Below are 25,501 nucleotides of genomic sequence, written 5' to 3' on the forward strand. Positions count from 1 at the left end.
TCTCTATGCTGATCAAAATCCCCATGGTTGGGCTGTTAATCTATAACTGTCGAAAGCGAATATTGCGAAGGTCTGAACTATGGTTCTTGATGGGAAAGGTAGCAAAGCTTGTGGTGTGGGTTGTCATCCTCAACCCCCCGAATTCACAAACCCGCTTCACCTACCCGCTGCATAAACTACTCACCCCATTTGTGGCAGTTTACCTAAGATACTCGGGTGAACTTTATCCAGTGCAACTACTTGGCCCCATTTGTGGCGGTTTACCTAAGATACTCGAGTGAACTCAATGCTACTTGGGGGTCTCCCGATAGGGTGACCCTCCAATTTCTAAGGGTACAAGTATATGGAATAAGAAAAGTCATTCTAAGTAATATATGCCAACTTAAACAAATAGAGACGGACTAATATGAAAAGACAAAAAAGGGATGTTAGCCTAGAAACAATCTCGTAGAAAATCATAATACCTATCAATTAACCAGCCAAGATAAAATAAAATTACAAACAAACCAGAACCCGTGTAATCGTCCGTTATAGAAACAATGGCTTCAACCTGTGGTTTAGCATCGGCTTAATCGGTCCCAGGACGGTCGAAAACCACTCATATTCTTACATTAACGAAAATCATAGTTTAAGCAATATTTTATAACTTAAGTAACCGGTTCAAAGTTTGAATCCAACTAGAGATCGGCACTATAATGGTTCTGGATCCCTATATACCATTATCTACGAATCTGATTCAGTTCAGTTTGGTACCTTTGCACACCCACACGCACCCCAATTTGATTAATTGTGCAGAAAGCAAGCAATATCAAGACACAACAATTTAGGGTTCATAAGTTAGCAAATGTTAATTTCCATATACACTACATGCTTGAATAGATTCTTACCTAACAACCTCATAAATCTAACAAGTAGGGCCCAGATACACACCACATTATCTCAGAAACACTTGCGGTGGACAACGGACGGCCCAGATTCATCATAATCTGCCTTTGTTATATGCTGATTTTGAGGAAAGACAACCTTGGCAAGTATGGCACCTCCCACCCATGCTGAATACATGGATAAATTCTCTGGCATGTACTCCGGTGCCTGCAATTCAAAATCCCTCACACTATTATACATGATTATAATCCAATTTAGATATATTCCCATTTTTTTCTAAATATATATTTAAAGTAAATCATCATCATCATCATCATCATCATCATACTCAGTAAATCCCACCAATAGCAAAGCTAAGGTAGGGTCTGAGGAGGGTAAGATGTAGACAACCTTACCTCTACCCCGTAGGAATAGAGAGGCTGCTTCCAGTGAGACCCTCGGCTCGATTGTAGTTTTGCATCAAGCCTTAGACATAAGGCACATAACACTCAGCAATTGAGACAAATGCCGATTAGTGCATGTACCCCTTGTCTTTCGGCTATCAACGTCACCACATGATGCATGATTAACCATCCGCCTCTTTTAACGTTATTTTCACGAAATTAGTAAAATAACGTTAGAATTAGTGCACTTTCACTTTTGCCACCCGAGCGCCCACACATATATACATTATATGCGCATACCGCAAGCGGGGCTAAATATATTTAAAGTAAATAAATATATATATATATACACACACACACACGCACACACAAAGGTCATTCAATAATATAAAACCAACTTTAAGTAGGGAACTTTGATAACGACAAAAACTTCCGCCGTTCTCTACTTAAATAGGTTCTGAATTGAACATCCCTATATATGAGTGTGTGTGTGTGTGTTTGTGTTAGTTATTACCTTTACTAACGAAGGACGAATGGATGATGAGCAAAGACTAGCTTCCTTCTGGAATCTCTCTTCAAAACCTGAAGGTTAACAATACAAGACGTGTTGGGAAAAACAATTCAAGAGGTTCATACTTCCAAAAGGTTGTTAATACTTTTTTAAAAGCAGTTTAGTGATAAATTGTAAAATATATACATTATCACAATAATAATCAACTTTTTTCAATATCACAATTTAGATTGCATACTTGTATGCATTAACAATACATTTTGGGTGGCTATAGAACTGTTTGACCCATCAAGAAAGATATAAAAAATGACCCTTTTTTAAGTGGGTCGATATTTGCAAAATATAATACTAAAATGAAACTGAAAAGAAAAAAATGAAGTATCACCTGTCATGGAAACTGTTCCGCCACACAGAACGGTGTTCTCCAACAGCTGGCGATGGTTTTCAGATGATACAGTTGAGATAATCCGAACAAGCTGTTCAACAAGCCCATGGGCCTCCAAGCCCAATATAGACGGTTGAAACAATGCTTCTCCTACTGTGTATCTATCTCTTTTGATCGAAATCACCTGAAACCCCAAAACATTATACATGCATGCATAAACATATAGATGCATTTATGACCGATGGATTGACAGGTAACGGGACCCACCTGACCATCTGGCAAAGTATGCTGCTCTTCATCGCATGATTGTAACTTTTTTTCATACGCAATCTCATCCTCAGCACAACAAGCATACTGATCTTTTAACTTCTCAACTTCCGAAATATCGAGCTTTATAAGTGGATTCGACTTTGCGAGTTCCTGCGCGAACAACTTCGTCAAATCAGCACCGCCTATTTCTATCCTTTTCGAAGCTACATGCTGAACCGCACCTTCAATTACCGGAGCAATATCTAATACAAAAAATACAACAGGATCGTTAAAGTAAAATTTGTAGGTTTAGATCATGATACGCATGAGCTATTTTGTTGAGTACCGATTTTCCCGTGACCGATATCAACTGTGCAGCCTGAAATGCGTCCTACTGCATATAGTGATAATACTGCTTGCTCTGAAGCGTAAAAGCCCGAAACGTTAAATGTTTCGAACAACAACTGCACCAACTGTTCTTTCACAGCCTGTGAAACAAATGAAACTTGACTGAATTTGATAAAGAAAAAGAATAGTTATACGATGACACCAAATGTTACAAACTGAACCGTGAAAACCGAACAAACTGAACCGAAACTGAAACAACCAAACCTCACAAAAAACTGGAAAAGAAAAAACTGAACCGTGAAAACCGAACCGAAATTTACGGTTCGGTTTTGCATTTTATGAAAACCGAAAAATAAAAACAAACTGAACCAAATAACCTTAAAAATCATTTTTTTAATGTTTGTTATATATTGATTTAAGAATTATTAATTTTATTCTTGAATGTGAAGTATTTATAATAAGAACATTAACATGTTTATTTATCTTTGAAATGATTTATCCGTTGCCTACAAGAAATAACAAAATTTAACATAAAAATTGAATAATTTTTAAAGTATTATAAAAGAGAAGAATAAAAGGTTAGGTTTATGTGAACAATATTAATTAAAAATATTAAATATATTAACATAAATGTAAACATTTAAGAAAGATTCTTAAATTTTGAATTATACTTTCTATTTTTGAATCTTACGTAATTTTGTTCCAACAATCAAACCGAACCGTTGCTAAAACCGAAAAGACCGAAACCGAACGGTTTTCAAAAACCAAAAACCAAACATTTCGGTTTCAGATTTTGCAATAAAACCCTAAGTTCAACATATATATGGAGATTGATAACTTTGGATAACCTTGGGAGTTAAAAGTGGATCTGCGAACAAAATTTGTCCTTCGTTTCCGATTTCCCATCCTAGACCATCGTAAAGAACATGATGCAGTAGATCTTCCATAGCATCCCAATCTTTAATAAAACCACGTACAACTGGATCAACCGTGTTTGCCTGTTGCGATGGAGAATCGGGCAAAGTAGCATCTTCATTCATGATTTTCATTTGAGTTGGAATAATCTGCACCATACATCAAGAACGTTACATAACGGACTACAACAAATTGCATAACCGTAAAACAACTATAACAGATTATACGAAGCCACATATCACGTCACTGAGATTAAATACAAAGATTAGATATTACCATTGAAGGAGCTTGATCGGGAATTGCAAAGCCTGCTTTCAAGAGCTTAGAACCAGCATCAATCACCACCGCCTCCATTAGGTCTTTCGTTAATCTGTAATTAATGATTTTTCAAATACTTCATAGACTTTGACCGATTTTGACTGCCTTTGACCGACGATCTTAGGTCCAACTAAGTGAAATTTAAGCAGTAAACTACCATGATACAAATATAATTAGTATTTTATAATAAGACTTAATTATGCTATTTTGTGTACAATGTGTGACACAATCCAGGATATCTGTTTTATAAGATAAGAAAAGACTGTGTATCTATTTCAACCCGAATGCGACATGCTTCCATCCGTAATAATCGACCTAAATCGTATGAAAAAAGACAAAAATAAATGATGAAAGTGGCAAAATAATAATCTGGATCCATTCACAGAGTCATTTTCATTTTTGGGGTCTAATTTTATATAAAAAGGAATAAGTATGCAGTATGCACAAAATGTAATTCCTATTGCTTCTTCTGAAGTTACCAGCAAACAGATGATAATAATTACACAACTAACAATTGATGATTTCTCATTCAAGTGTTTGTTTAGCAGTGTGAATCCATCAGACGAAACAACATCTAATTCTAGTTTCAAACCAACACAACCCAAATACAATCTGTCAAAGCAAGACAAACTAACAAATCCACACGACAGTCGACAACAAAGCAAAAAAGAAACCAAATTTAGGATCCTAATGTGATCCCATCATACTAACCAACATAGGGTCAAACCAACACTCGAACAGTAACTCCAATTTCAACCATCAACAAAAGTTAAAGCAAATTAGAGAGCCAAACAAGACCAGAACATGTAGAAACTTGCTTAAAGCAACAACCACACTAACCTCAATCAATCATACCACAAACTACAGTTTCCCAAAACAAGAATCTAAGTATCCAACAACTCGGGTAGTACAAAACTACAAAATCCCAATGTGAATCCATCAAACAAGACAACAAACAACTCAAACGACATCTAAATCGCCATGAATATTCACGGATTCCTAACTAGGGTTTCGATGTGTATTTGAAATTGAACAATTAAGAAGAAGTTTAGAATGCATAGTGAATTTACAGAAAATAAATCAACCAAACATACCTTTCAATTGATCAAGAAGTGTAGAATAGATTGTTAATAGGTTGATTTAAGGGAGTATTTGGGTAGAAATTGAGAGAGTAGAAAAGATGAGAGCGTAGATGAGTTGTTAGGGTAAAAAAGATAATGGCCCATCCTGACCCATTCTTTTTTTCTTAATGGCCCATTTTGACCCATTCTCTTTCACTTCTGATTTTCTTATTACCCACCTAGACCCATTAATAATTTTAATCAACCCAAAATGACCCAGCAGCTTAAAATTAAAGTACAAATTAACCCACATTTAGGTATTTGGGTAGAAATTGCCAGGCCTAATTTTATTACATCAACCTTTCTTACATATCAAATTTTGGGTAATTTCATATCTCTCTCTAAACTTGTAAAATTACTTTTTTTCTAAATCATGCGTTAAAAGCATCGTATGTTATGCATTAAAACTTGCATTTTTGAGAAATATCAAATATGAAATTTTGCAAGTATAGAAGGGATATATGAAACTCTGCATTAATTTTTTTTATTTTTGTAAAAGAAAAAAATAAAAAAAACTTGATAACTTGATAACTTAATCTTCAGACCGTCATTGAAGGTGACATCCATTTCTTAAATTTTGAAATAATAATCACTAGTAGCCAGTTTTTAAATAAAGTAGTTCATGAATAAGCAATGTAACTACCTAGATTTTGAATAAATAATCACTAGTAGCCAGTTTTTTAATAAAGTAGTTCATGAATAAGCAATGTAACTACTGATTACCAACTAATCGGTGATTTTTTTTGAACGGCCAATGAATCCTCCAAAAGGGCTACTGGCGAAATTCACCACATCGGGATACACCCGTCTCCGAACTGGGGAAAACCCTCACCTAGGGAAAAATCCCGTGAACACTCGCCCGAAGGCACGACAGTGCGGTGAGGTAAAAGTAAAACCCATTCAGTTCAAGGATCGAACTAGTGATCACCACCTACTCGCCTAGTCTCCCATCATCACCAGGTGCCGCTGAAAACTAATGGGAAGAAGCATGAATTGAACTTCGGTCTCTTGGAAACCCAAGTCTCTCCCATACCACTCCACCACAAGTTCATTGGCAACTAATTGGTGATTAATCCCGATTTTTACAACAATGCTTCCAACTAGTCGGGATAACTTGTTGGTGAACCGAGTTGAAAGGAAACACTTCCTATGAACACTTGAGTATCACCACAATCATCATTTCAAAATTCAAAAAATTTAGGTCAATTTGAGTTCCAGACCTAATTTATATCATATTTGAATTCTAGAACCTCAAAATCCACTATCACAAACATTCAATGGATCCAGAATCACACTAATCCGGTGTAGCAAAACCCTAAATAACTTCAAACTGATCGAAAATAACCAAATCATGACCTAAAATTATACAAATCACAAGAAAAGTGTTTTAAAAACTTTGAATGAAAAACCTAATTGTAGTTATTCATAGTATATACCCTAAACGCGAACACCGGTCACAATTGAGCATACAAACTAACATAATCAACAAAAACAACCGGTATACAAGTACAATAACAAGTTTATATATAAAAAAAAAAAAGAAGAGATTATGTTGCAGAGAGTTGTAAATTGAAGCTAACCAGAAGAATGTAGACGCAGAAGTATGAGACGAGAATGAGATTAACGATCGCCTGAAGAGTTGTAAAAAAAAGAAGGATATGTGAAGGACAAGATGGTAATTGAACAAGGTGTTGAAAAAACACTTAATGCACAATGTACAACTGTTAAGGCACAAGAAAACACAAACCCTTTTACCCTTTACAAGGGTATACATCTGCCGTCCAAATGTTTTACTTTCTCACACGGATCAACATCGGGACCGTCCATTTGACTTCACACGGATCACCATATGCTTTCTCTCTCAATGCTCACACATCTCACAAAACAACATCAGATCTTCTCTCTCTCTTCTCTCTCTTCTCGGCGATCTAGGGTTTCATGAGATCTATCACCAGATCCGTTTGAATCTATCACCAGATCCGTTTGATGAGCAGATCAAGGGTTTCATGAGATGTTCTGGCAAGGGATCCACAGATTTGAACAAGGGATCCGTTTTATCTGGCAAGGGATCCACAGATTTGAACAAGGGATCCGTTTGATGTTCTGATAAGTTGCTTTATCTTTAATCTTGATGTAGATTTGTTAGTAGATATCTTACCATGTTCTTTTGTGATTCTTACTTTTCAGGTGAAGCGGTTGACGGATGTTCGAAGGACGAAATCTGAGGTTTACGAAGGATTTTCTCATGTGTTTTGTGATGAATCGACTCAGGTTAGGTTCTAAATGTTGATTTATCTTTAATCTTGATGTAGATTTGTTAGTAGATGCGGTTATTTCAAATTAGGTTGAAAGTTTTGTGATATTTGAATTTGTATTTTTGGTGATGATAGTTACCTTAATTTCAGATATGACATAGTGAAAGGATAAATTGTTTTTGTAGTTTTGATTTTACTTTGTTCTGTTATATTTTGATCTTTTCCTTCATTTTTGGGACTGATAAGTGTCATGGTTGTGTGATAATTATGATATTTAGGTCATTTAGATATGGAATAGTGAAAAGATAGATTGTAATGTATTTTTGATTTTAGTTTGTTCTGTGGGATGCTCGATGAGCAGATCTAGGGTTTCATGAGATGTATCACAAGCTTTATCTGGCAAGGGATCCACAGATTTGAACAAGGGATCCGTTTGATGTTCTGATAAGTTGCAATGAGTGTTATATATCTTACCATGTTCTTTTGTGATTCTTATCTTTAATCTTGATGTAGATTTGTTAGTAGATGCGCTTATTTCAAATTAGGTTGAAAGTTTTGTGATATTTGAATTTGTATTTTTGGTGATGATAGTTAGATTAATTTCAGATATGACATAGTGAAAGGATAAATTGTTTTTGTAGTTTTGATTTTACTTTGTTCTGTTATATTTTGATCTTTTCCTTCATTTTTGGGACTGATAAGTATCATGGTTTTGTGATAATTATGATATTTAGGTCATTTAGATATGGAATAGTGAAAAGATAGATTGTAATGTATTTTTGATTTTAGTTTGTTCTGTGGGATGCTCGATGAGCAGATCTAGGGTTTCATGAGATGTATCACAAGCTTTATCTGGCAAGGGATCCACAGATTTGAACAAGGGATCCGTTTGATGTTCTGATAAGTTGCAATGAGTGTTATATATCTTACCATGTTCTTTTGTGATTCTTACTTTTCAGGTGAAGCGGTTGACGGATGTTCGAAGGACGAAATCTGAGGTTTACGAAGGATTTTCGCATGTGTTTTGTGATGAATCGACTCAGGTATGTCACTCGCAACTCGCAAGGAAACCTTTTTTTAGGATCTGAATTTAATTAGTTATACCTTTGGTTAACGACTGTCACGATCACTATTATTATTACAGAACAAGCTCACTCCGATCTTCTGGCTGCCGGAGAAAGTGTATCTGCTTGGAGAGTCTCGGAATTGGCTTTGGCGACGCTGAACGCTGCTTCATTCGAATCGATGGGGGCTTCATATGCAGAATGTTCCCTCACTTAGTGGTCTCATGCTCACTCAAGCAGAGGTAAAGTAAAGTTTATCATCATTCATCAATTTTCTTTTCTTTTTTTTTATAATAAAGGTTTTTATATTTGCAACTTGACAAAATGTGATTTATATTAAATTTATTTTAAGTTAATAGTGTACTGGTTATAACTAATATCAAATCTTTACTAATACTTGATTTCTTTTTATGATGGTTGACTTTGCGAGAACTAACGGAGCATTAGTGTCAAGAATGGGCTGAGATTCGAATTCAGTCGGTTTTTCGCTCTTTTTTGGTAATTTCTAAGCCTTGAATATTAATTTTTAACATGCTATGCTACTGAGAGAATATAAACTTGACTATATTTTGTGTTTTATGATGTGTTTTGTTATTTTTATGCTTTTTGTTTTTTAACTGATCTTAACCCATTTGACTTATGCTACAGACAAAAAGGGATCAAGATCGGGACCGTCCATTTGACTTCACACGGATCACCATATGCTTTCTCTCTCAATGCTCACACATCTCACAAAAAGGGATGCCAAAAGCAGGGAAGTACAATCTACAGGAAAAAGCAACACTTTACTTTTGTGTGAAAGACAGCTTGCTTGCTGCAGTCTCTATAATATATCAACACTCTTCCATACACTGTTTGAAAGACAGCACTGCTTGCTTCAGTCTATAAATAATCCAGAGATATCTACACTCTACTCACACTTTACAAACTCTCAACTACACTCAACTGAAATTGTAAGTTTATCTCAGTTGAATAATCCTACTTTCAAAACATCAACTTAACAACTTCTATTTACTTCGATTTCAGAATATATCAACTCTTTGCATTCGGATCTTGCGTTGTTTCTCGGCTCTCACATCAAGGTTTTAAAATTTTTGTCGGCTTTTCACTATGATGGTTGCATTGTTGTAAGTTCTTTCAAATATGACATAGTGAAAGGATAAATTGTTTTTGTAGTTTTGATTTTACTTTGTTCTGTTATATTTTGATCTTTTCCTTCATTTTTGGGACTGATAAGTGTCATGGTTGTGTGATAATTATGATATTTAGGTCATTTTTGGGGATGATAAGTGTTGTAGTTCAATGAAAATTATGATAGTTAGGTCAATTTTAGATATGGAATAGTGAAAAGATAGATTGTTATGTACTTTTTATTTTAGTTTGTTCTGTGGGATGTTTTGATATATTTTTTCATTTTTCGGGATAGTGAAAGGATAAATTGTTTTTGTAGTTTTTGATTTTACTTTGTTCTGTTATATTTTGATCTTTTCCTTCATTTTTGGGACTGATAAGTGTCATGGTTTTGTGAAAATCTGAGGTTTACGAAGGATTTTCGCATGTGTTTTGTGATGAATCGACTCAGGTTAGGTTCTAAATGTTGATTTATCTTTAATCTTGATGTGGATTTGTTAGTAGATTCGGTTATTTCCTACATCCGATGTTTTAGTTAGGATTTACCTTTTTAATTTTTTTAATGTTTACTTGTTTGTTTATATGTCAAATGCAGATTAGTAAGACAAAGGTGTTTCTAAGGGCCGGACAGATGGCAGAGTTTGATGGTTGTCGGACTAAGGTCCTAAGTTATACGACCTAGATGGCTTGGATGTTTCCCAAGTGTTCTATGATGCATAAGCTGAGCCTGTGAGGGTATGATGCATAAGCTGAGCCTGTGAGGCTATGATGCATAAGCTGAGCCTGTCGACTCTATGATGCATAAGCTGAGCTTGTGTTCTTAATATGTCTGAACTGAAACTGTTAAGGCTATGATGCATAAGCTGAGCCTGTGAGGTTACATATGTGTTTCTTGTGCTTAAAACAGCTGTACATCATGCTTTAAAGGTTGTTTAAGTTTAGTGGAAAATTACTCTTGTACATCATGCTTTAAAGCGGGGTTACATAACACAATAGACTGTGATGATGATTGTATTTTGAGGGTACATAGAAGATCCGAGTAGCATCTTGGCGGGGCAATATCCAGGTTGCATAGTTCTCACTTTGCAACCGTGTGTTGCAGCCATGGCTTTATCCGTAGTTGTGTTCATCTCTCAATTACATGTCTGAGTCTTCCAGTTGTAAAAGTATTATCACAGATTCACAGATCTAAAAGTACATGTCTGATCCGTGTGATAAAGTTAAAAAAATGGTAATTGAACAAGGTGTTGAAAAAACACTTAATGCACAATGTACAACTGTTAAGGCACAAGAAAACACAAACCCTTTTACCCTTTACAAGGGTATACATCTGCCGTCCAAATGTTTTACTTTCTCACACGGATCAACATCGGGACCGTCCATTTGACTTCACACGGATCACCATATGCTTTCTCTCTCAATGCTCACACATCTCACAAAACAACATCAGATCTTCTCTCTCTCTTCTCTCTCTCTTCTCTCTCTTCTCGGCGATCTAGGGTTTCATGAGATCTATCACCAGATCCGTTTGAATCTATCACCAGATCCGTTTGATGAGCAGATCAAGGGTTTCATGAGATGTTCTGGCAAGGGATCCACAGATTTGAACAAGGGATCCGTTTTATCTGGCAAGGGATCCACAGATTTGAACAAGGGATCTGTTTGATGTTCTGATAAGTTGCTTTATCTTTAATCTTGATGTAGATTTGTTAGTAGATATCTTACCATGTTCTTTTGTGATTCTTACTTTTAAGGTGAAGCGGTTGACGGATGTTCGAAGGACGAAATCTGAGGTTTACGAAGGATTTTCTCATGTGTTTTGTGATGAATCGACTCAGGTTAGGTTCTAAATGTTGATTTATCTTTAATCTTGATGTAGATTTGTTAGTAGATGCGGTTATTTCAAATTAGGTTGAAAGTTTTGTGATATTTGAATTTGTATTTTTGGTGATGATAGTTACCTTAATTTCAGATATGACATAGTGAAAGGATAAATTGTTTTTGTAGTTTTGATTTTACTTTGTTCTGTTATATTTTGATCTTTTCCTTCATTTTTGGGACTGATAAGTGTCATGGTTGTGTGATAATTATGATATTTAGGTCATTTTTGGGGATGATAAGTGTTGTAGTTCAATGAAAATTATGATAGTTAGGTCAATTTTAGATATGGAATAGTGAAAAGATAGATTGTTATGTACTTTTGATTTTAGTTTGTTCTGTGGGATGTTTTGATATACTTTTTCATTTCCCAAGTGTTCTATGATGCATAAGCTGAGCCTGTCGACTCTATGATGCATAAGCTGAGCTTTGTTCTTAATATGTCTGAACTGAAACTGTTAAGGCTATGATGCATAAGCTGAGCATGTGAGGTTACATATGTGTTTCTTGTGCTTAAAACACTTGTACATCATGCTTTAAAGGTTGTTTAAGTTTAGTGGAAAAATACTCTTGTACATCATGCTTTAAAGCGAGGTTACATAACACAATAGACTGTGATGATGATTGTATTTTGAGGGTACATAGAAGATCCGAGTAGCATCTTGGCGGGGCAATATCCAGGTTGCATAGTTCTCACTTTGCAACCGTGTGTTGCAGCCATGGCTTTACCCGTAGTTGTGTTCATCTCTCAATTACATGTCTGAGTCTTCCAGTTGAGTGTAGTTGAGAGTTTGTAAAGTGTGAGTAGAGTGTAGATATCCCTGAATTATTTATAGAGACTGAAGCAAGCATGCTGTCTTTCAAGCATGCTGTCTTTCAAACAGTGTATGGAAGAGTGTTGATATATTATAGAGACTGCAGCAAGCAAGCTGTCTTTCACACAAAAGTAAAGTGTTGCTTTTTCCTGTAGATTGTACTTCCCTGCTTTTGGCATCCCTTTTTGTGAGATGTGATGTTGTTTTGTGAGATGTGTGAGCATTGAGAGAAAGCTGAACTGAAAGTGTTTGAGGCTGTAAAGTGTGAGTAGAGTGTAGATATCCCTGAATTATTTATAGAGACTTAAAGGTTGTTTAAGTTTCGTGGCAAATTACTCTTGTTGTGTACTCTGGATTTTGTGTTCTTAATCTGTCTGAACTGAAAGTGTTTGAGGCTGTGATGCGAAAGCTGAGCTTGTGTTCTTAATCTGTCTGAACTAAAAGTGTTGAGTCTATGATGCATAAGCTGACCTTGTGTTCTTAATCTGTCTGAACTAAAAGTGTTTTGAGGCTGTGATGCAAAAACTGAGCCTGTGTAATCTATCCAACAACTCAAGCAAATGTTTTCTTTGCATTTTAGGGGGAACATGGGTGCTTCTCTCCCAGGGCATACAAAACATAGGTTATTGGCGGCAGCTCGCCATATTTAACATATAAAAAAACTTTATATGTTAAATTTGGTGGACTGCCGCCAATGACCTGTGTCTTGTATGCCCTGTGGAGAGATCCACCGATTCGAGGCAAACGGCTCACTTATAAAAAGAGTTAATGCCTGATTTGCCAAATGATATCCTTAATAAACATATGTGAAGGACAAGATGGTAATTGAACAAGGTGTTGAAAAAACACTTAATGCACAATGTACAACTCTTAAGGAACAAGAAAACACAAACCCTTTTACCCTTTACAAGGTTATACATCTTCCGTCCAAATGTTCTTAATCTGTCTGAACTGAAAGTGTTTGAGGCTGTGATGCGAAAGCTGAGCTTGTGTTCTTAATCTGTCTGAACTAAAAGTGTTGAGTCTATGATGCATAAGCTGACCTTGTGTTCTTAATCTGTCTGAAGTAAAAGTGTTTTGAGGCTGTGATGCAAAAACTGAGCCTGTGTAATCTATCTGAACTGAAAGTGTTTTGAGGCTGTGATGCAAAAACTGAGCCTGTGTAATCTATCCAACAACTCAAGCAAATGTTTTCTTTGCATTTTAGGGGGAACATGGGTGCATCTCTCCACAGGGCATACAAGACACAGGTTATTGGCGGCAGCTCGCCATATTTAACATATAAAAAAACTTTATATGTTAAATTTGGCGGGCTTCCGCCAATGACCTGTGTCTTGTATGCCCTGTGGAGAGATGCACCCATCTTCCCCCTAAAAAACATAGAAAACATTTGCTTGAGTTGTTGGACCGAGCGAACCTTGCATAATGCGTCAAGGGAAACTATTGGTCGAGCGAGACATTTGTTCAGGTATCCTTATTTCATGATAAAATGATTATGAATAGCTGTGCATAAACTAATCGCAAGTTTGTTTGGTATATGCAGGGTAAAAGGGAACAGCAGTGTTCAGCACTGTGTCATTCTTGCTTGGTGCCATCACCTCAGTTGTCTCTGGCTTACCATCCGTGTACTTTACTAAAATTTGATCGGTGCAGTGAGCATGCGAGCGCAACAAGTGCAGCCGCAGCGGCGCGGTGAGGGCAGCCGCAACGAGCGCAGCGGCATGGTTAATAAAAAAATAAAAAAACTGCCACCTCTAAGTAGATATGTATCAGAATGTACAAATTCATATTTATTGTTTTGTTTATGCGTTTAATCGTTTGATTAACGACTCGATTGATTTGTTTGTAACCATTTGTCTGTAAACGAACTTATTTATCTTACTTTAATTTTTGTATTAAGCATCATCTATCGCGCCTTTGCTGACTGACTTTTATAGATCACTACTTTAGGGAGAATGAACAATTATCCAAATATGGAGATACTAAATCTGCTCGAGGTATGATGCTGGTTGAACTTAAGAAACTAATTGAAGGAAATCCTTTATTTTGTGACAAATTTCAGTTCCAAACCTTAGGAATTCAAGATTAAGGACTCTTACAAACCTAAGACTGTTTGGGAAATTTTTGACTATGTTTTGTACATCTTACAATATAGTAGTTAATGTTAGTTATTTGTGAATTTGTATCACAATTTGAACCAACAAAAGCCTAGGTAGTCCGTCTATTTCAGGTAACATAACTAGAATCAAACAATTTTCTTTGTTTTCTCCTGAGTCGCACAATAACCACCAAACGCCATCACGAAACCACCAATCGCCGCAAATCGCTGATTCTCGCCGCTGAAGAAGGCCTCAACCGACCATCACATTCTGCTACACTACCACCATCGTCGTCACAAGCCACATTGGAAACTACATCCCCGTAGATAGCCCTAAACTCACCAACCTAAGTGATACCACTCCCGCCGCATCGCGCGGGTAAGTGACTAGTATATATATATATATATATAGGTAGAGGATCCTGTAAAAAGTGCTTAAAATGTGAGAAGTGTGAGAAGTGTATTATTACACTATATATAATACTATATAACACCATATAAACACCGTATAACAATACGTAACACCATATAATACCATATAACATTATGTAACACTATATATCATTATATAACAAATATAACACTATAGGTTGTCTGATAGCATGTCTATGATAGATGTAGATGTATAGTGTTATATTTGTTATATAATGATATATATAGTGTTACATAGTGTTATATGGTATTATATGGTGTTACATATTGTTATACGGTGTTTATATGGTGTTATATAGTATTATATATAGTGTTATAATACACTTCTCACACTTTAGGCTCTTTTTACACTATCCTTACCCTATATATATATATATATATATATATATATATATATATATATATATATATATATATATAAAAGACAAAGATCCGTTAGGAACCACCTTTTATTGCGAGAACCAATGTGAACACAACAAAAAATGCCTAAAAATAGCTAAAAACACACACAAAAAAAATTAATATTTTTATAAGAAAATCGCTACTTTTAGTAGCAAAAAAAAATTTTTTTTGGGCTACTAAAAGTAGCGATTTTAACATAAAAAATATTAAAAAATTAGATTTTTTTTATTTTATTTTTTTTTTTTGGTTTTTTGGGGGTTTAGTTTTTAGCATTTTAGCTTGGGGGGTTAGGTTTTTGGGGGGTGGGGGAGGGGGGTTTAGGTTTGGGGGGGGTTAGGTTTTTTGGGGGTTTTAGTTTTTAGCATTTAGCTTTAGGGGGGGTTAGGTTTTTGGGGGAGGGGGGGGTTAGGTTTTTTTGGCTATTTTTTTTTTGAACGGCAAATTTGGATCACTGACGGACCATTGGAGTATCATCGTGCCACCAGTGGAACCACCCGATCATATCCATCTCCACTAGGCATAATGCCTATACACCAATTCAGGAGGAAACCCAATAAATATGGGAAAACCCCCCTTGTGGGAATCGAACCCAGGACCTATTGGTCCCAAGGTCTTATCTCACCACCAAGATGCCACTAGGTTTTTTTTTTTTTTTTTTTTTTGGGGGGGGGTGGGGGGTTTAGCTTTTGGGGGGGGGGGAGAGGGGCGGTGGGGGTTAGGTTTATTTAGCTATTTTAGGTTGTGTTTACATTGGTTCTCGCGGTTCTCGCAATAAAGGTGGTTCTCGCATGAACCTTACCCTATATATATATATATATATATATATATATATATATATATATATATGGTATCAGAGCAAAGGTTTTCCTAAAATCTAAAAGACTGAGACAAGCTCCATATTTTTACTGGCTATGAATGCCCAAAACTTTTTGTGGGGAACTCTCTCAGGTGAAGATTATGGGAAATGTTTATTGCTTTGGTAACAAATTGGATGAGGTTCTGTAGTTTTGTATAATAAATATTAGAATTAGATTCATATTAATTTTAAAAACTGGAATATAAGAATATCTAACAAGAAACTAAGGGTAGGAATTAAAGCTAAGGAGTCGGAATTTATTAAGCCATAGAGAATTCTCAACCATCTTCGCCATTCAAAAAATTTGAATGAGTAAAATGCACGGATAGTCCCTGTGGTTTTGCAAAATAACACCTATAGTCCCTAACTTTTGGAAATTACAATGGTGCTCCCTGTGGTTTGACAGTTTGTTACTCGGATAGTCCCTGGAGTGGATGACGGTTAGTTTTCTCCATTAAGTCCATATAAAATTACTTATTTACCCCTCCCTTTAAAAATAAAAAGACAAATATGAATTATTAAAAGTGTGGGGCCCACCTTATTTACCCTTTGACCTGAATCCAAACTCTTATGACCACCGTCTTCTTCATAGTCTCATCACCTTGTACACTTCCGACCACCATCTCTGACCACATTCATAGCAAATTGATAGATTAAAATCCATTGATTCCTTCAGTAACATCAATAATCCTTAAAATTTAAAATTCTCAAACAAACACTCTGTATGCGAGTGCCCTAATAATACGGATGCAAATTAAGTGAGAGAATTAATAATACATACCTCTTGTGTTCGATATTGACTACGGTAGAAGGCTTCAAAATCGGTTATTTGGCCGCCATTGTAGGAGTGGTTGATAAGATAGATCTGGTTCAACAATTGAAGCAGCTTGATTTTGGGCGGATAACTAGGATATGAAGAAGAAGTTGAAGTTGTTGAAGGGGTTGTCTTAGAACTTGAATACTTTTTCTGAGATGGGGTTTTGTTTGGATCAGGATGATGATGATGGTTCTGTTGAGCCTCTGCAATCGTCTCCTCTTTCAAAAAATCACAGAAATGAAAAGCATCAAACTCGTAATCGGAATCAAAATCATGGGCGGCGTCATCTGCAACCAAATCCTCCACAATTTCCATATCAATTCAGAGGAAATTTTATTGACGGAGAGGAAGCATGCAAGGGAGGTTGGGCAGTGGATGGCGGTTGTCGGCTCTGTTTAGATTTGAGCAAAGTGTTCAGATTCGATTGGTTTTATTATGGAGGTGTTTTGCAATTCTGAAAGAAATGATAGGGATCGGAGAGGTTAATTTCTGCATTCGATTGGTGGAGAGTGACTGTGGCGGTGATGGTAGAGGGTGGAGGAGGGTGATGGTGGTGGGTGGAGGTTGAAGATGTAGTGTGGTGGACCGGTGGTAGGGTTTTATAAATAAAAATAATATAAAAAGAGTGGGCCCTAATTAATTTCTATTTTAATATTTTTCTTTTTTGTTTCATTAAGGGTATTTTAGTAATTTTACATTGACTTAACCAGGGAAATTAACCTCCATTGTCACACCCCAACCAATGGCGGAAACATCGGGATGAGACGAAGTGTGAAGATTGCTCGAGACATCATAACGCTATTTGTGACAATAATTTAATAATCCAAATTTCATTTCCAAATTTCAAGTAGTCATTAATACAAGATCCAAATAACAACAAGTTTAATCAAAATAACAAATCAACATAACCAAAATTCGATACAACATATTAAACCTAACGTCTAAAGTGTGTATCTAGGCATCGTGCTACCTCTTTCATTTCATCATCATCAACCTGTAACATGTTTAAAATACAATTCAATGCAAAAGCAAAGGCGAGTATACAAGTTTGGTACATACATAGCATAAGGTAAAAGTGTGAACAATCCCTCATAGCAAGCATGCGATTCAAGATAAACATTAAATATGGCATGTGTCTAACATATCAAACCAAGAAAACGCAACTTGCTCATGACATAACCAAAGTTTCAGTAGAGGCGGGTCGTTAATCCTATAGCGCTACATATGTCAAGGTTTGGCTCGTACGAAGTTAATGATAAGTTCAACACATAAGAATCACCCAATTTAAAGTATCAAGCCATCACATATACAAGCATGTTATAGGAATGTTCATGTGTTTAGACAAAAGTTCATGTGTAAGTTTCAATAGGTAAACATGTTACACCCCAAAAGTGGTAAAAGTAAAAGGGGAAAAGTACGAGTATACTCACGGTTTACAAGTGGTGACTTGAAGTTCCGAGAGCAAGTTTGTAGATGAATTAGTTCGGAGCACCTTGTCCTTCTACACAAGGAAACGTAGGTGTGTGAGTTTGGCGTATAACGGAAGATTATAGATTCGGAGTTTTTAAAATATATAGAAAGTAACATAGGTGAAAATAATCATCTTGTACACATAACTCTTGTTCTTGACACTATTGAAACTCAAAAGAGTAGGTATGATTTCATGGATTCTAAGATCCATTAGAGTCGTAACAAGGGCATGGTCATAGATGATGTAACGTCCACTTAACAAATAACTATTAAGTCATCATCAAGTCTTAGTTACTTAGATGTATGCATATAGAATAACTTAGATATTATATAGTTTACACGTCTTATGATTCAAGCATGAGGTAGGAGATTAACGTCTCCATTTAGGTACCTCTTTGTGTCATAGAATACATACATGAGGTAGGAAGAACAAGCTTCCATTTAGGCACCTCTATTGTTCACCACTACACTTGTTGTTATAAACAACAAGGAGGGTCATGAACATACAAGTATTAAGGTAATAACAACAACTAATCTATGTAAAAACATCAAGTAATGAGTGGATTCTTATGAAGGATAGCCTAGGCTAAACCAACCATCACACATACATCAAGTTTCACACTTGAACACTACTTGTGGGAAAAACCCTAATTAAAACAGAAAGTTTGTGAGGTTTTAACCTCTGATTTAAGTGTCTCAACCATGTTTTTAAGCTTAACCAACCATAAGAGAGGTTGTAAGCATTAGGACATTGGTGTGAGATGTGTTAGACACAAGTTGGATAAGAAATAACATGTTGTTGATTAATAGTAAACAAAACAGAAAGTTTTAGTCCATTTCAGGGCAAATCTAAGCATGATTCTTCCAAGGAAAAACCAAGGATTCAAACCCAAGGACATAACAAAGCAATAGGAAGAAGAACCAAGTGATTTGGTTAAGAAATAAGCAAGTTACACTCACTTTAGTCAAGTTACATGAATCTGTCCAAAACTCAGATTTACTGCAGAGTGAGAGTGAATTTGTGAAGATTAGAGAGTTGTGAAAGTGTCAAATGGGTTGGAGAAGGTGGGTATTTATAATGGAGGAGTTAGAAGATGATTGGAGGTGATTAGAGGTGGATTAAAGGTGATTGGGTGAGGTTGGAGAGTTGGATTTCGTGCATGCAGCTCAAAGAAACACACCTTCTGCCGAAACAAGGGCGTCGCGTGACGTCTAGGACCCTCGCGTCACGCGGCGGGTAGGGGTTGTCTGACTTTCGTTTTATTACACTTAGGCCCCTGAAGTTTATATTTGGTTCCTTTAGGTGTAAAGTTGAGAGTTTAGGGACTTGTTTTGATACAAAAGCATAGTATAAGGTGTAGTTAAGCATGATGATCATAACCAAAGTATGTTTAAGCGTATAAATGTCATAACCAAGTATCGTTCTCGTTCAAAAGACGTTCAATGCATAAGTTTAGATAAATTACAAGTTTCGCACATAGTTTCCAAGAATAACGATCAAACATCGATTGGTTCACCAAATCGAACATACAAGCATACATAGAGTGTGTATAACATAAATGTAACAATATACAAGCTTCATTAATGATCCAAGTCTCGATTTGATAATGATTGCAAAGAAAGGAACGACCACAAGAATACAAGGTTTCCAAAAATAGAATTTCAAGCAATGGTTTCTAAATAGGGAAATTATGAAAACGCAGGGCGTTACATCCATCCACTCTGGGGACTATCCGAGTAACAATGAGCAAACCACAGGGAGCATACATGTAATTTCCAAAAATTAGGGACTATATGTGTTATTTTACCAAACCACAGGGAGCATCCAAGCATTTTACTCAATTTGAATTCTTGAATTTAGAGTTTACTGAAAAACCCAGCCTTAAAAATATTAATACAGAAAATTATAGTTTTATTTGCAGAATTAAAGATAATTGTAAACATAGTCTACATACAGATAACCCACATCTAAACGCTTTAACAGATCTAGTAATAAATCTCGGTTGTAATCTATAGAAGGATTCCATAATTAATAAACAGTTACTTGAAAAGACTTCGGTATATACAGAAGAATTTACAAAATATTCTCAAAATTTAGATTATATAAAAGAATAAAACAACCAAATACTTAAAGAACTAAAGAAAAGTTGTTTAGAAAAACAAACAGAAAATATACAAAATAATAATATACAAATAGAAGTAGATAAAATCACAGACGCTATAAACAAGCTTAACATCGAAGATATAAAAATTATTAAAAAACCAACACCATATAAACATTGGCAACCTCGAAAATGAACAACCAAATTTCAAGAAGAAGTAGATCTATACAAGAAGCTAGAAATTCAACAAGTAGTATACAAGATATAATTACATCTGAAACATTTTTAAATCGAATACTTAGACGAGGATCAGGGTCTAATAGTAATAAACAAATAGTACAAAGAGAAGAAGAAATAGATGTAGACAGAAAAATGGATTTGTATAATCAGCCCCAATTAGACATATTAAACCCATGAATATTATATCAAACTGGTATATTTAATGTAAATACAACATTAATAAGAAGCACTAGAGAAGAAAATCTCAGAGTTCTAGATAAAACAGTAACTATAGATTTATTATCACCAGAAACTATACAAAGAATTAGACACTCTGGTAAACACTTTGTACATACAGGATTAATCGTCATAGGCATTAAAGCTTTAGGACGAAAGAATTTAGGAACTAAACTTTTGGCACTAATATTAGATAAAAGTTGGAAAATAGAAATGAAAAAAGCAATAATATCAGGAATGGAGGTTGACTTAAGCTAAAATACAGTCTTATTCTATTGCACACCAGGAATATTAAAAGATATAAGAGATTTGCAAAATATAAAAATAGCTTTACAAACAAAAGGATATGAAAATTATGATGGAAACAATATTGTCATAAGTGTAGGAGTACTAGGAAAGGCTAGTAACAGTTCAGGAATGAAATACAAGGTAAACATAGATGGGATAGTTAAAGCAGTAGCATCAAAATCTATACAAATGATAGAACCAATTAAAATAGATCCCGAACAATTAACAGGTTTAGAATGGAATATAAACGATCTTCAAGAAAATGAGAAAACAATTCTAATTCTAAAGAGGAGTTTTATATATGAAGGATCAGATGGTAAACAAAGTTTAAGATTTACAGATTTTAAAGAAAATACAAACGAGGAAAATAATGAAAATACTATGGAATATAGTTTTATGAATATACAACAACTAGAGGATGATGACATAGACCTAATATGTTGGTGCACTACATCTGTTGATTTCGTCTTGAATTGAGTCATACATTACATTATATAGATTAGGGCTCGAATTACGAGAAAATATGAGATTGTATGTGGTTTGTAGTGTAGGTTCGCTTATATGGTCTTAGAAAGGGAGGTCCGCTCATGTGTACATATGAGGTTCGCTCATATGTACATATGACACATAAGCGGACCTCATCCCCTATATATACATGTCCATTCGAGCGATCCTAGATAGAACACGTTGTTTTCCACGCCGAGGTTCTGCCGGTGTGAGATTTGAGCTGTAAACACTGTTATATCAATGAAATCAGTAGTTTAAGAGAAGAACAAGCTATTTCTATATGAGTTTCTTGTTATTCCGCACCTGAAACACAGAAGATTACCTCTGAACGACTCGTCCGGGTCAGATCACGATCCTACAAGTGGTATCAGAGCTTGGAAGGAGGTTTTCTACAGAGAATAGCTGGAATTCGTCGTTATTTCTTTCTCCTACACCTTCTTTTCTTAGTTCAGAGAGTTTTCATGGTCAGAATTGGATCAAAATTGCACAGATTGTGTAGTATTGAACATAGACAAACCCTTGAAGTTTTCAGACTGAAATAAGGACTAAAATGGGTCAAAATATGTTCGATTTGAGATCCGCTTTTACGGACATTTGAGAGATCCGCTCCCATTAGCTACAAGGTCCGCTCCAGTGTCACATTTTTGGCAAGGTCCGCTCCAAAATTTCAGCAGGTCCGCTCCAAACTACGATTAGGTTCGCTCCTAAGACACGTGGTCTATATGCAACACCTCGAATTTTTGTGTCCAATGATGTGTTAACACGTGTTATTTGTTTACACGTGGCATCTATAATAAATAAAGGACTAATTTTGACAAACCTTGAAAGTATATAAAATTCGAGGGTTATAAATGTCAACAAGGGTAAATATACTGTATAGTAACCCTAAATAACGCTTGAACCTTCAAACGAATAAATCATAAATCGTACGGAAGCGAAACGCGGAAGAAAGTGAGAGATTACGAGCTACAGGGGTTAACTGTGTCAACATGTTTAATATTACCTCTGAGTGACCCTTTAACGTTCCCAAGGCTTCGTAACAGTATTATACGCTCACTAGAATAAACTGTATAAATTCCGCGAAGTTCCGTCTTAAAACGAAAGAGTTATACTCAAATTCGTATGAGAAGGGTTAAAAGCGTCAACAGTGAAAGTTAAGGCTTTCCAAATAATTAATAAACTAACCGGGGACTTAATAGCGCGGATAAATAACACGAGGCCCCTATCGGTAAATAACCGAGGGCCAAACCGCAAAGTTACCCCTTCAAACCCGAAAGGTCAGGTAAATCATTACGAAAGATTTCGTTATTAATTACCAGGATTTCGTAATCATTTCAAAAGATTTTAAAAATCTGAAAAACAGGCCCTACGCGACCCGCATTGCATATTGGTTAAGTTGAGGCGGGCCGCGAGCCTCCCTTTTTACTCGCCTGATATTTAAATCCCAGGCGGCCCGCATTATAAACGCATGGAACTTCCATGCGGGCCGCATTAGACGCCCAGATGCAGAAACATTGTAACTACTTGACCTTTGGACCCTTTGAACGACCAACAACCAATTAATGGGGCATGGGCACTCTATGCTCGACCCATAACACTTAGGGGACATCTGCCCATCATCCACACTCAGTGTAGCATGAGTTGTAATGATCTTAGAGCCTAAGTTTCACTATAAATAGCCACATTGGCTCATAACAATTCACACAACACAAATCAACTTCTCTGGTCATTCTAAAGAAGCTCCAAGCATCTTTCTCTGCTCTATAAGCAAGAACACACTTCTGTAAGTCGTTCATACTCATTTTGGTCCTGCATTTCCATAGTTATAGCTCATAAACGCAACCGTCGTAACTAACGGTTGTCATTACAATAACTTGCAAATGGTTCAGTCTTATGACGGATCAAAAGTAGTTTTGAGTAGGTAATTATGTGGGTAATAAACCCCTAAAAAGGTTCCCCCTGATCACCACTCTAACTATGTCAAAAATCGAGTCAAACGTGCGGTTAAAAAGTCAACAGAAAGCTATTTTAGCGATTTATGCATAATCTGTAATGTGTATGTTATGAAACCTGTTTTGACACTTATAAAACATGATATTAAGTATATAAACTTGTTTGCGCTCGTTTGAATCGACCATTTGCTATATTGAACCGGTTCGGAGCCGTATGTCGCAAAAGTTTGACTTTTGCTTTGACTTCAGTTCTGACCCGTTTTAGTGAGGTATAAATATACCTTAGGACTCTCTTAGGACCAGGTTACATGATGGTATAAACCTCTGTGATCGGTTCATGAGTTATCCGAGTCTTTTGCGCAATTCCGTCATTCGCCTAAAAGTTGACCGTAACGGCCTTTTAAAATTAAAACGAGTATTTCGGACACGTGAACGGACCAAAACCTTGCTTATTAAATTATAAGCATGTCCTTAAAGTTTCACGTCGATCCGAGGTCTAGAATGAGAGTTATGCTAATTAACGCAATTTAAATAAACTTTTGTAATAAACGGCGCAATTAGCATAACACCTATCTAAACCAAGATTTCGTCACCAAAACCTTTATCCACTGTATTAAAATAATATTTTGGGAATTTTAAAGATTTTTAATAATTTTTACCTCGCTCATAACCTGCGGTTATGGCTACGGTTCGGTAAATACCGAATATGCCCTTTTCGGCCAAAACATGAGTTCTACAAGGTCTTTTGACCCGATTCCAGTTGCTACAGGTTTTAAATAATAAATAAAGTATTTTAAGCTTTATAAGCTGTTCGGGAAACTCAGATTTCCTGTAGAACTCGAAAAGCCCTTTTAAAGCCTTTAAAATGACCGAAAAGCCCCTACGGGGCATAATATTAACTTAAACTCGTTACGGGCGTCACGGAAGGTATCCTACTGATACCACAACCCATTTAAGGCATATTGACTTAGGAAATAAGCGTACGACTCTCATGATTAACCGTTTCGCCTATTGCGCGCACGGTTCGGCTTATGAAACTAGTTTTCATAAATTAGCCGATACGGGTCAAATTATATTATTTGAACCCCAAAATCCAGAGTGTGAACCATTAACCCATATAAAACAAGTCTCTGAACTTGTTGGGTCAGAATCACACTCCATTCTCGGTTTTCGCCTTTCACGCGATTAAACCATATATATATATATATATCGGAACCAACCGGTCTAGGCTACGGCCATTATAACGACCCGTTAGGATTCTAAGAGGTTAATTAAAACCTTCGTTCCAGATTAGGAGCCCCAGTAAAAGCTATCGGTGATTTAATCCAATTAAGGAAATATACTTGCAAAGGTAAATACTTTAACTTATTTCCCCTATATGGGCTTGGGTTACGGTATATTAATACCGCTTGATTGAGCATTATATTCATCCATCGCTTAGGTGGTTAAATAAATAATATGATCGGCTCATTTAAACAGTTTTGTTGCTTATAAGCCTTTGGGGGGTTTAATGACCGTTGTCCCGGATATCCTTGGCATCATTTTACGAAATGGCCACGACCAATCGACATCCCGGTGTAGGCGTACACCCGGTATAAAGTGTCGACATTAAATTAAAAGACGTAGCCGTTGGTTTTTATACTACGGTTTTACGCAAACGTGGTGTGTCTATAAATCTTTAACCCGGCACGACCCGGGCTACTGAATGCATAAAAGAACATGTAAAACGTTCACAAGATTTTATTATAATTTTCCCAAGTTATAAAAGAGTTTGTGCCTTGTGCATTCAAATCAATTTTAATAAACATTTTCAAATGTGTCAGTTGAATGTATTTACCAGTGTAAACTGACGTATTTTCCCCA

At 36.0% G+C, this 25,501-nt stretch overlaps 1 protein-coding gene and 1 long non-coding RNA gene across 4 annotated transcripts; one reads left to right on the forward strand and one right to left on the reverse strand.

The window, feature by feature from the left end:
• Positions 1–740: 740 nt before the first annotated feature.
• LOC110937833 (actin-related protein 7) lies at positions 741–6,781 on the reverse strand. Of its 3 annotated transcripts, none has more exons than XM_022180287.2 (8): positions 5,089–5,229; positions 3,953–4,046; positions 3,610–3,825; positions 2,760–2,901; positions 2,432–2,676; positions 2,165–2,348; positions 1,783–1,850; positions 741–1,092 (listed from the first exon to the last, which is right to left on the reverse strand). In XM_022180287.2, the coding sequence occupies exons 2-8, from the start codon at positions 4,028–4,030 to the stop codon at positions 940–942; spliced, it is 1,086 nt and encodes a 361-aa protein (XP_022035979.1). In that variant the 5' UTR covers positions 4,031–4,046; positions 5,089–5,229; the 3' UTR covers positions 741–939. The 3 variants fall into 3 exon arrangements, with proteins under 3 accessions (XP_022035979.1, XP_022035980.1, XP_035838647.1); XM_022180288.2 differs by lacking the exon at positions 5,089–5,229 and adding an exon at positions 6,696–6,781 and having other exon boundaries at positions 751–1,092; XM_035982754.1 differs by having other exon boundaries at positions 751–1,092; positions 3,953–4,147; positions 5,089–5,223.
• Positions 6,782–8,776: 1,995 nt separating this feature from the next.
• Positions 8,777–9,600, forward strand: LOC110905261. Its single transcript, XR_002572988.2, has 3 exons — positions 8,777–8,932; positions 9,083–9,387; positions 9,461–9,600. It is a non-coding gene; the product is annotated as an uncharacterized LOC110905261 (long non-coding RNA).
• The last annotated feature ends 15,901 nt before the right edge of the window (positions 9,601–25,501 follow it).

Source organism: Helianthus annuus, chromosome 14 (genome assembly GCF_002127325.2).
Source record: "Helianthus annuus cultivar XRQ/B chromosome 14, HanXRQr2.0-SUNRISE, whole genome shotgun sequence".
NCBI classification, from domain to species: Eukaryota; Viridiplantae; Streptophyta; class Magnoliopsida; order Asterales; family Asteraceae; genus Helianthus; species Helianthus annuus.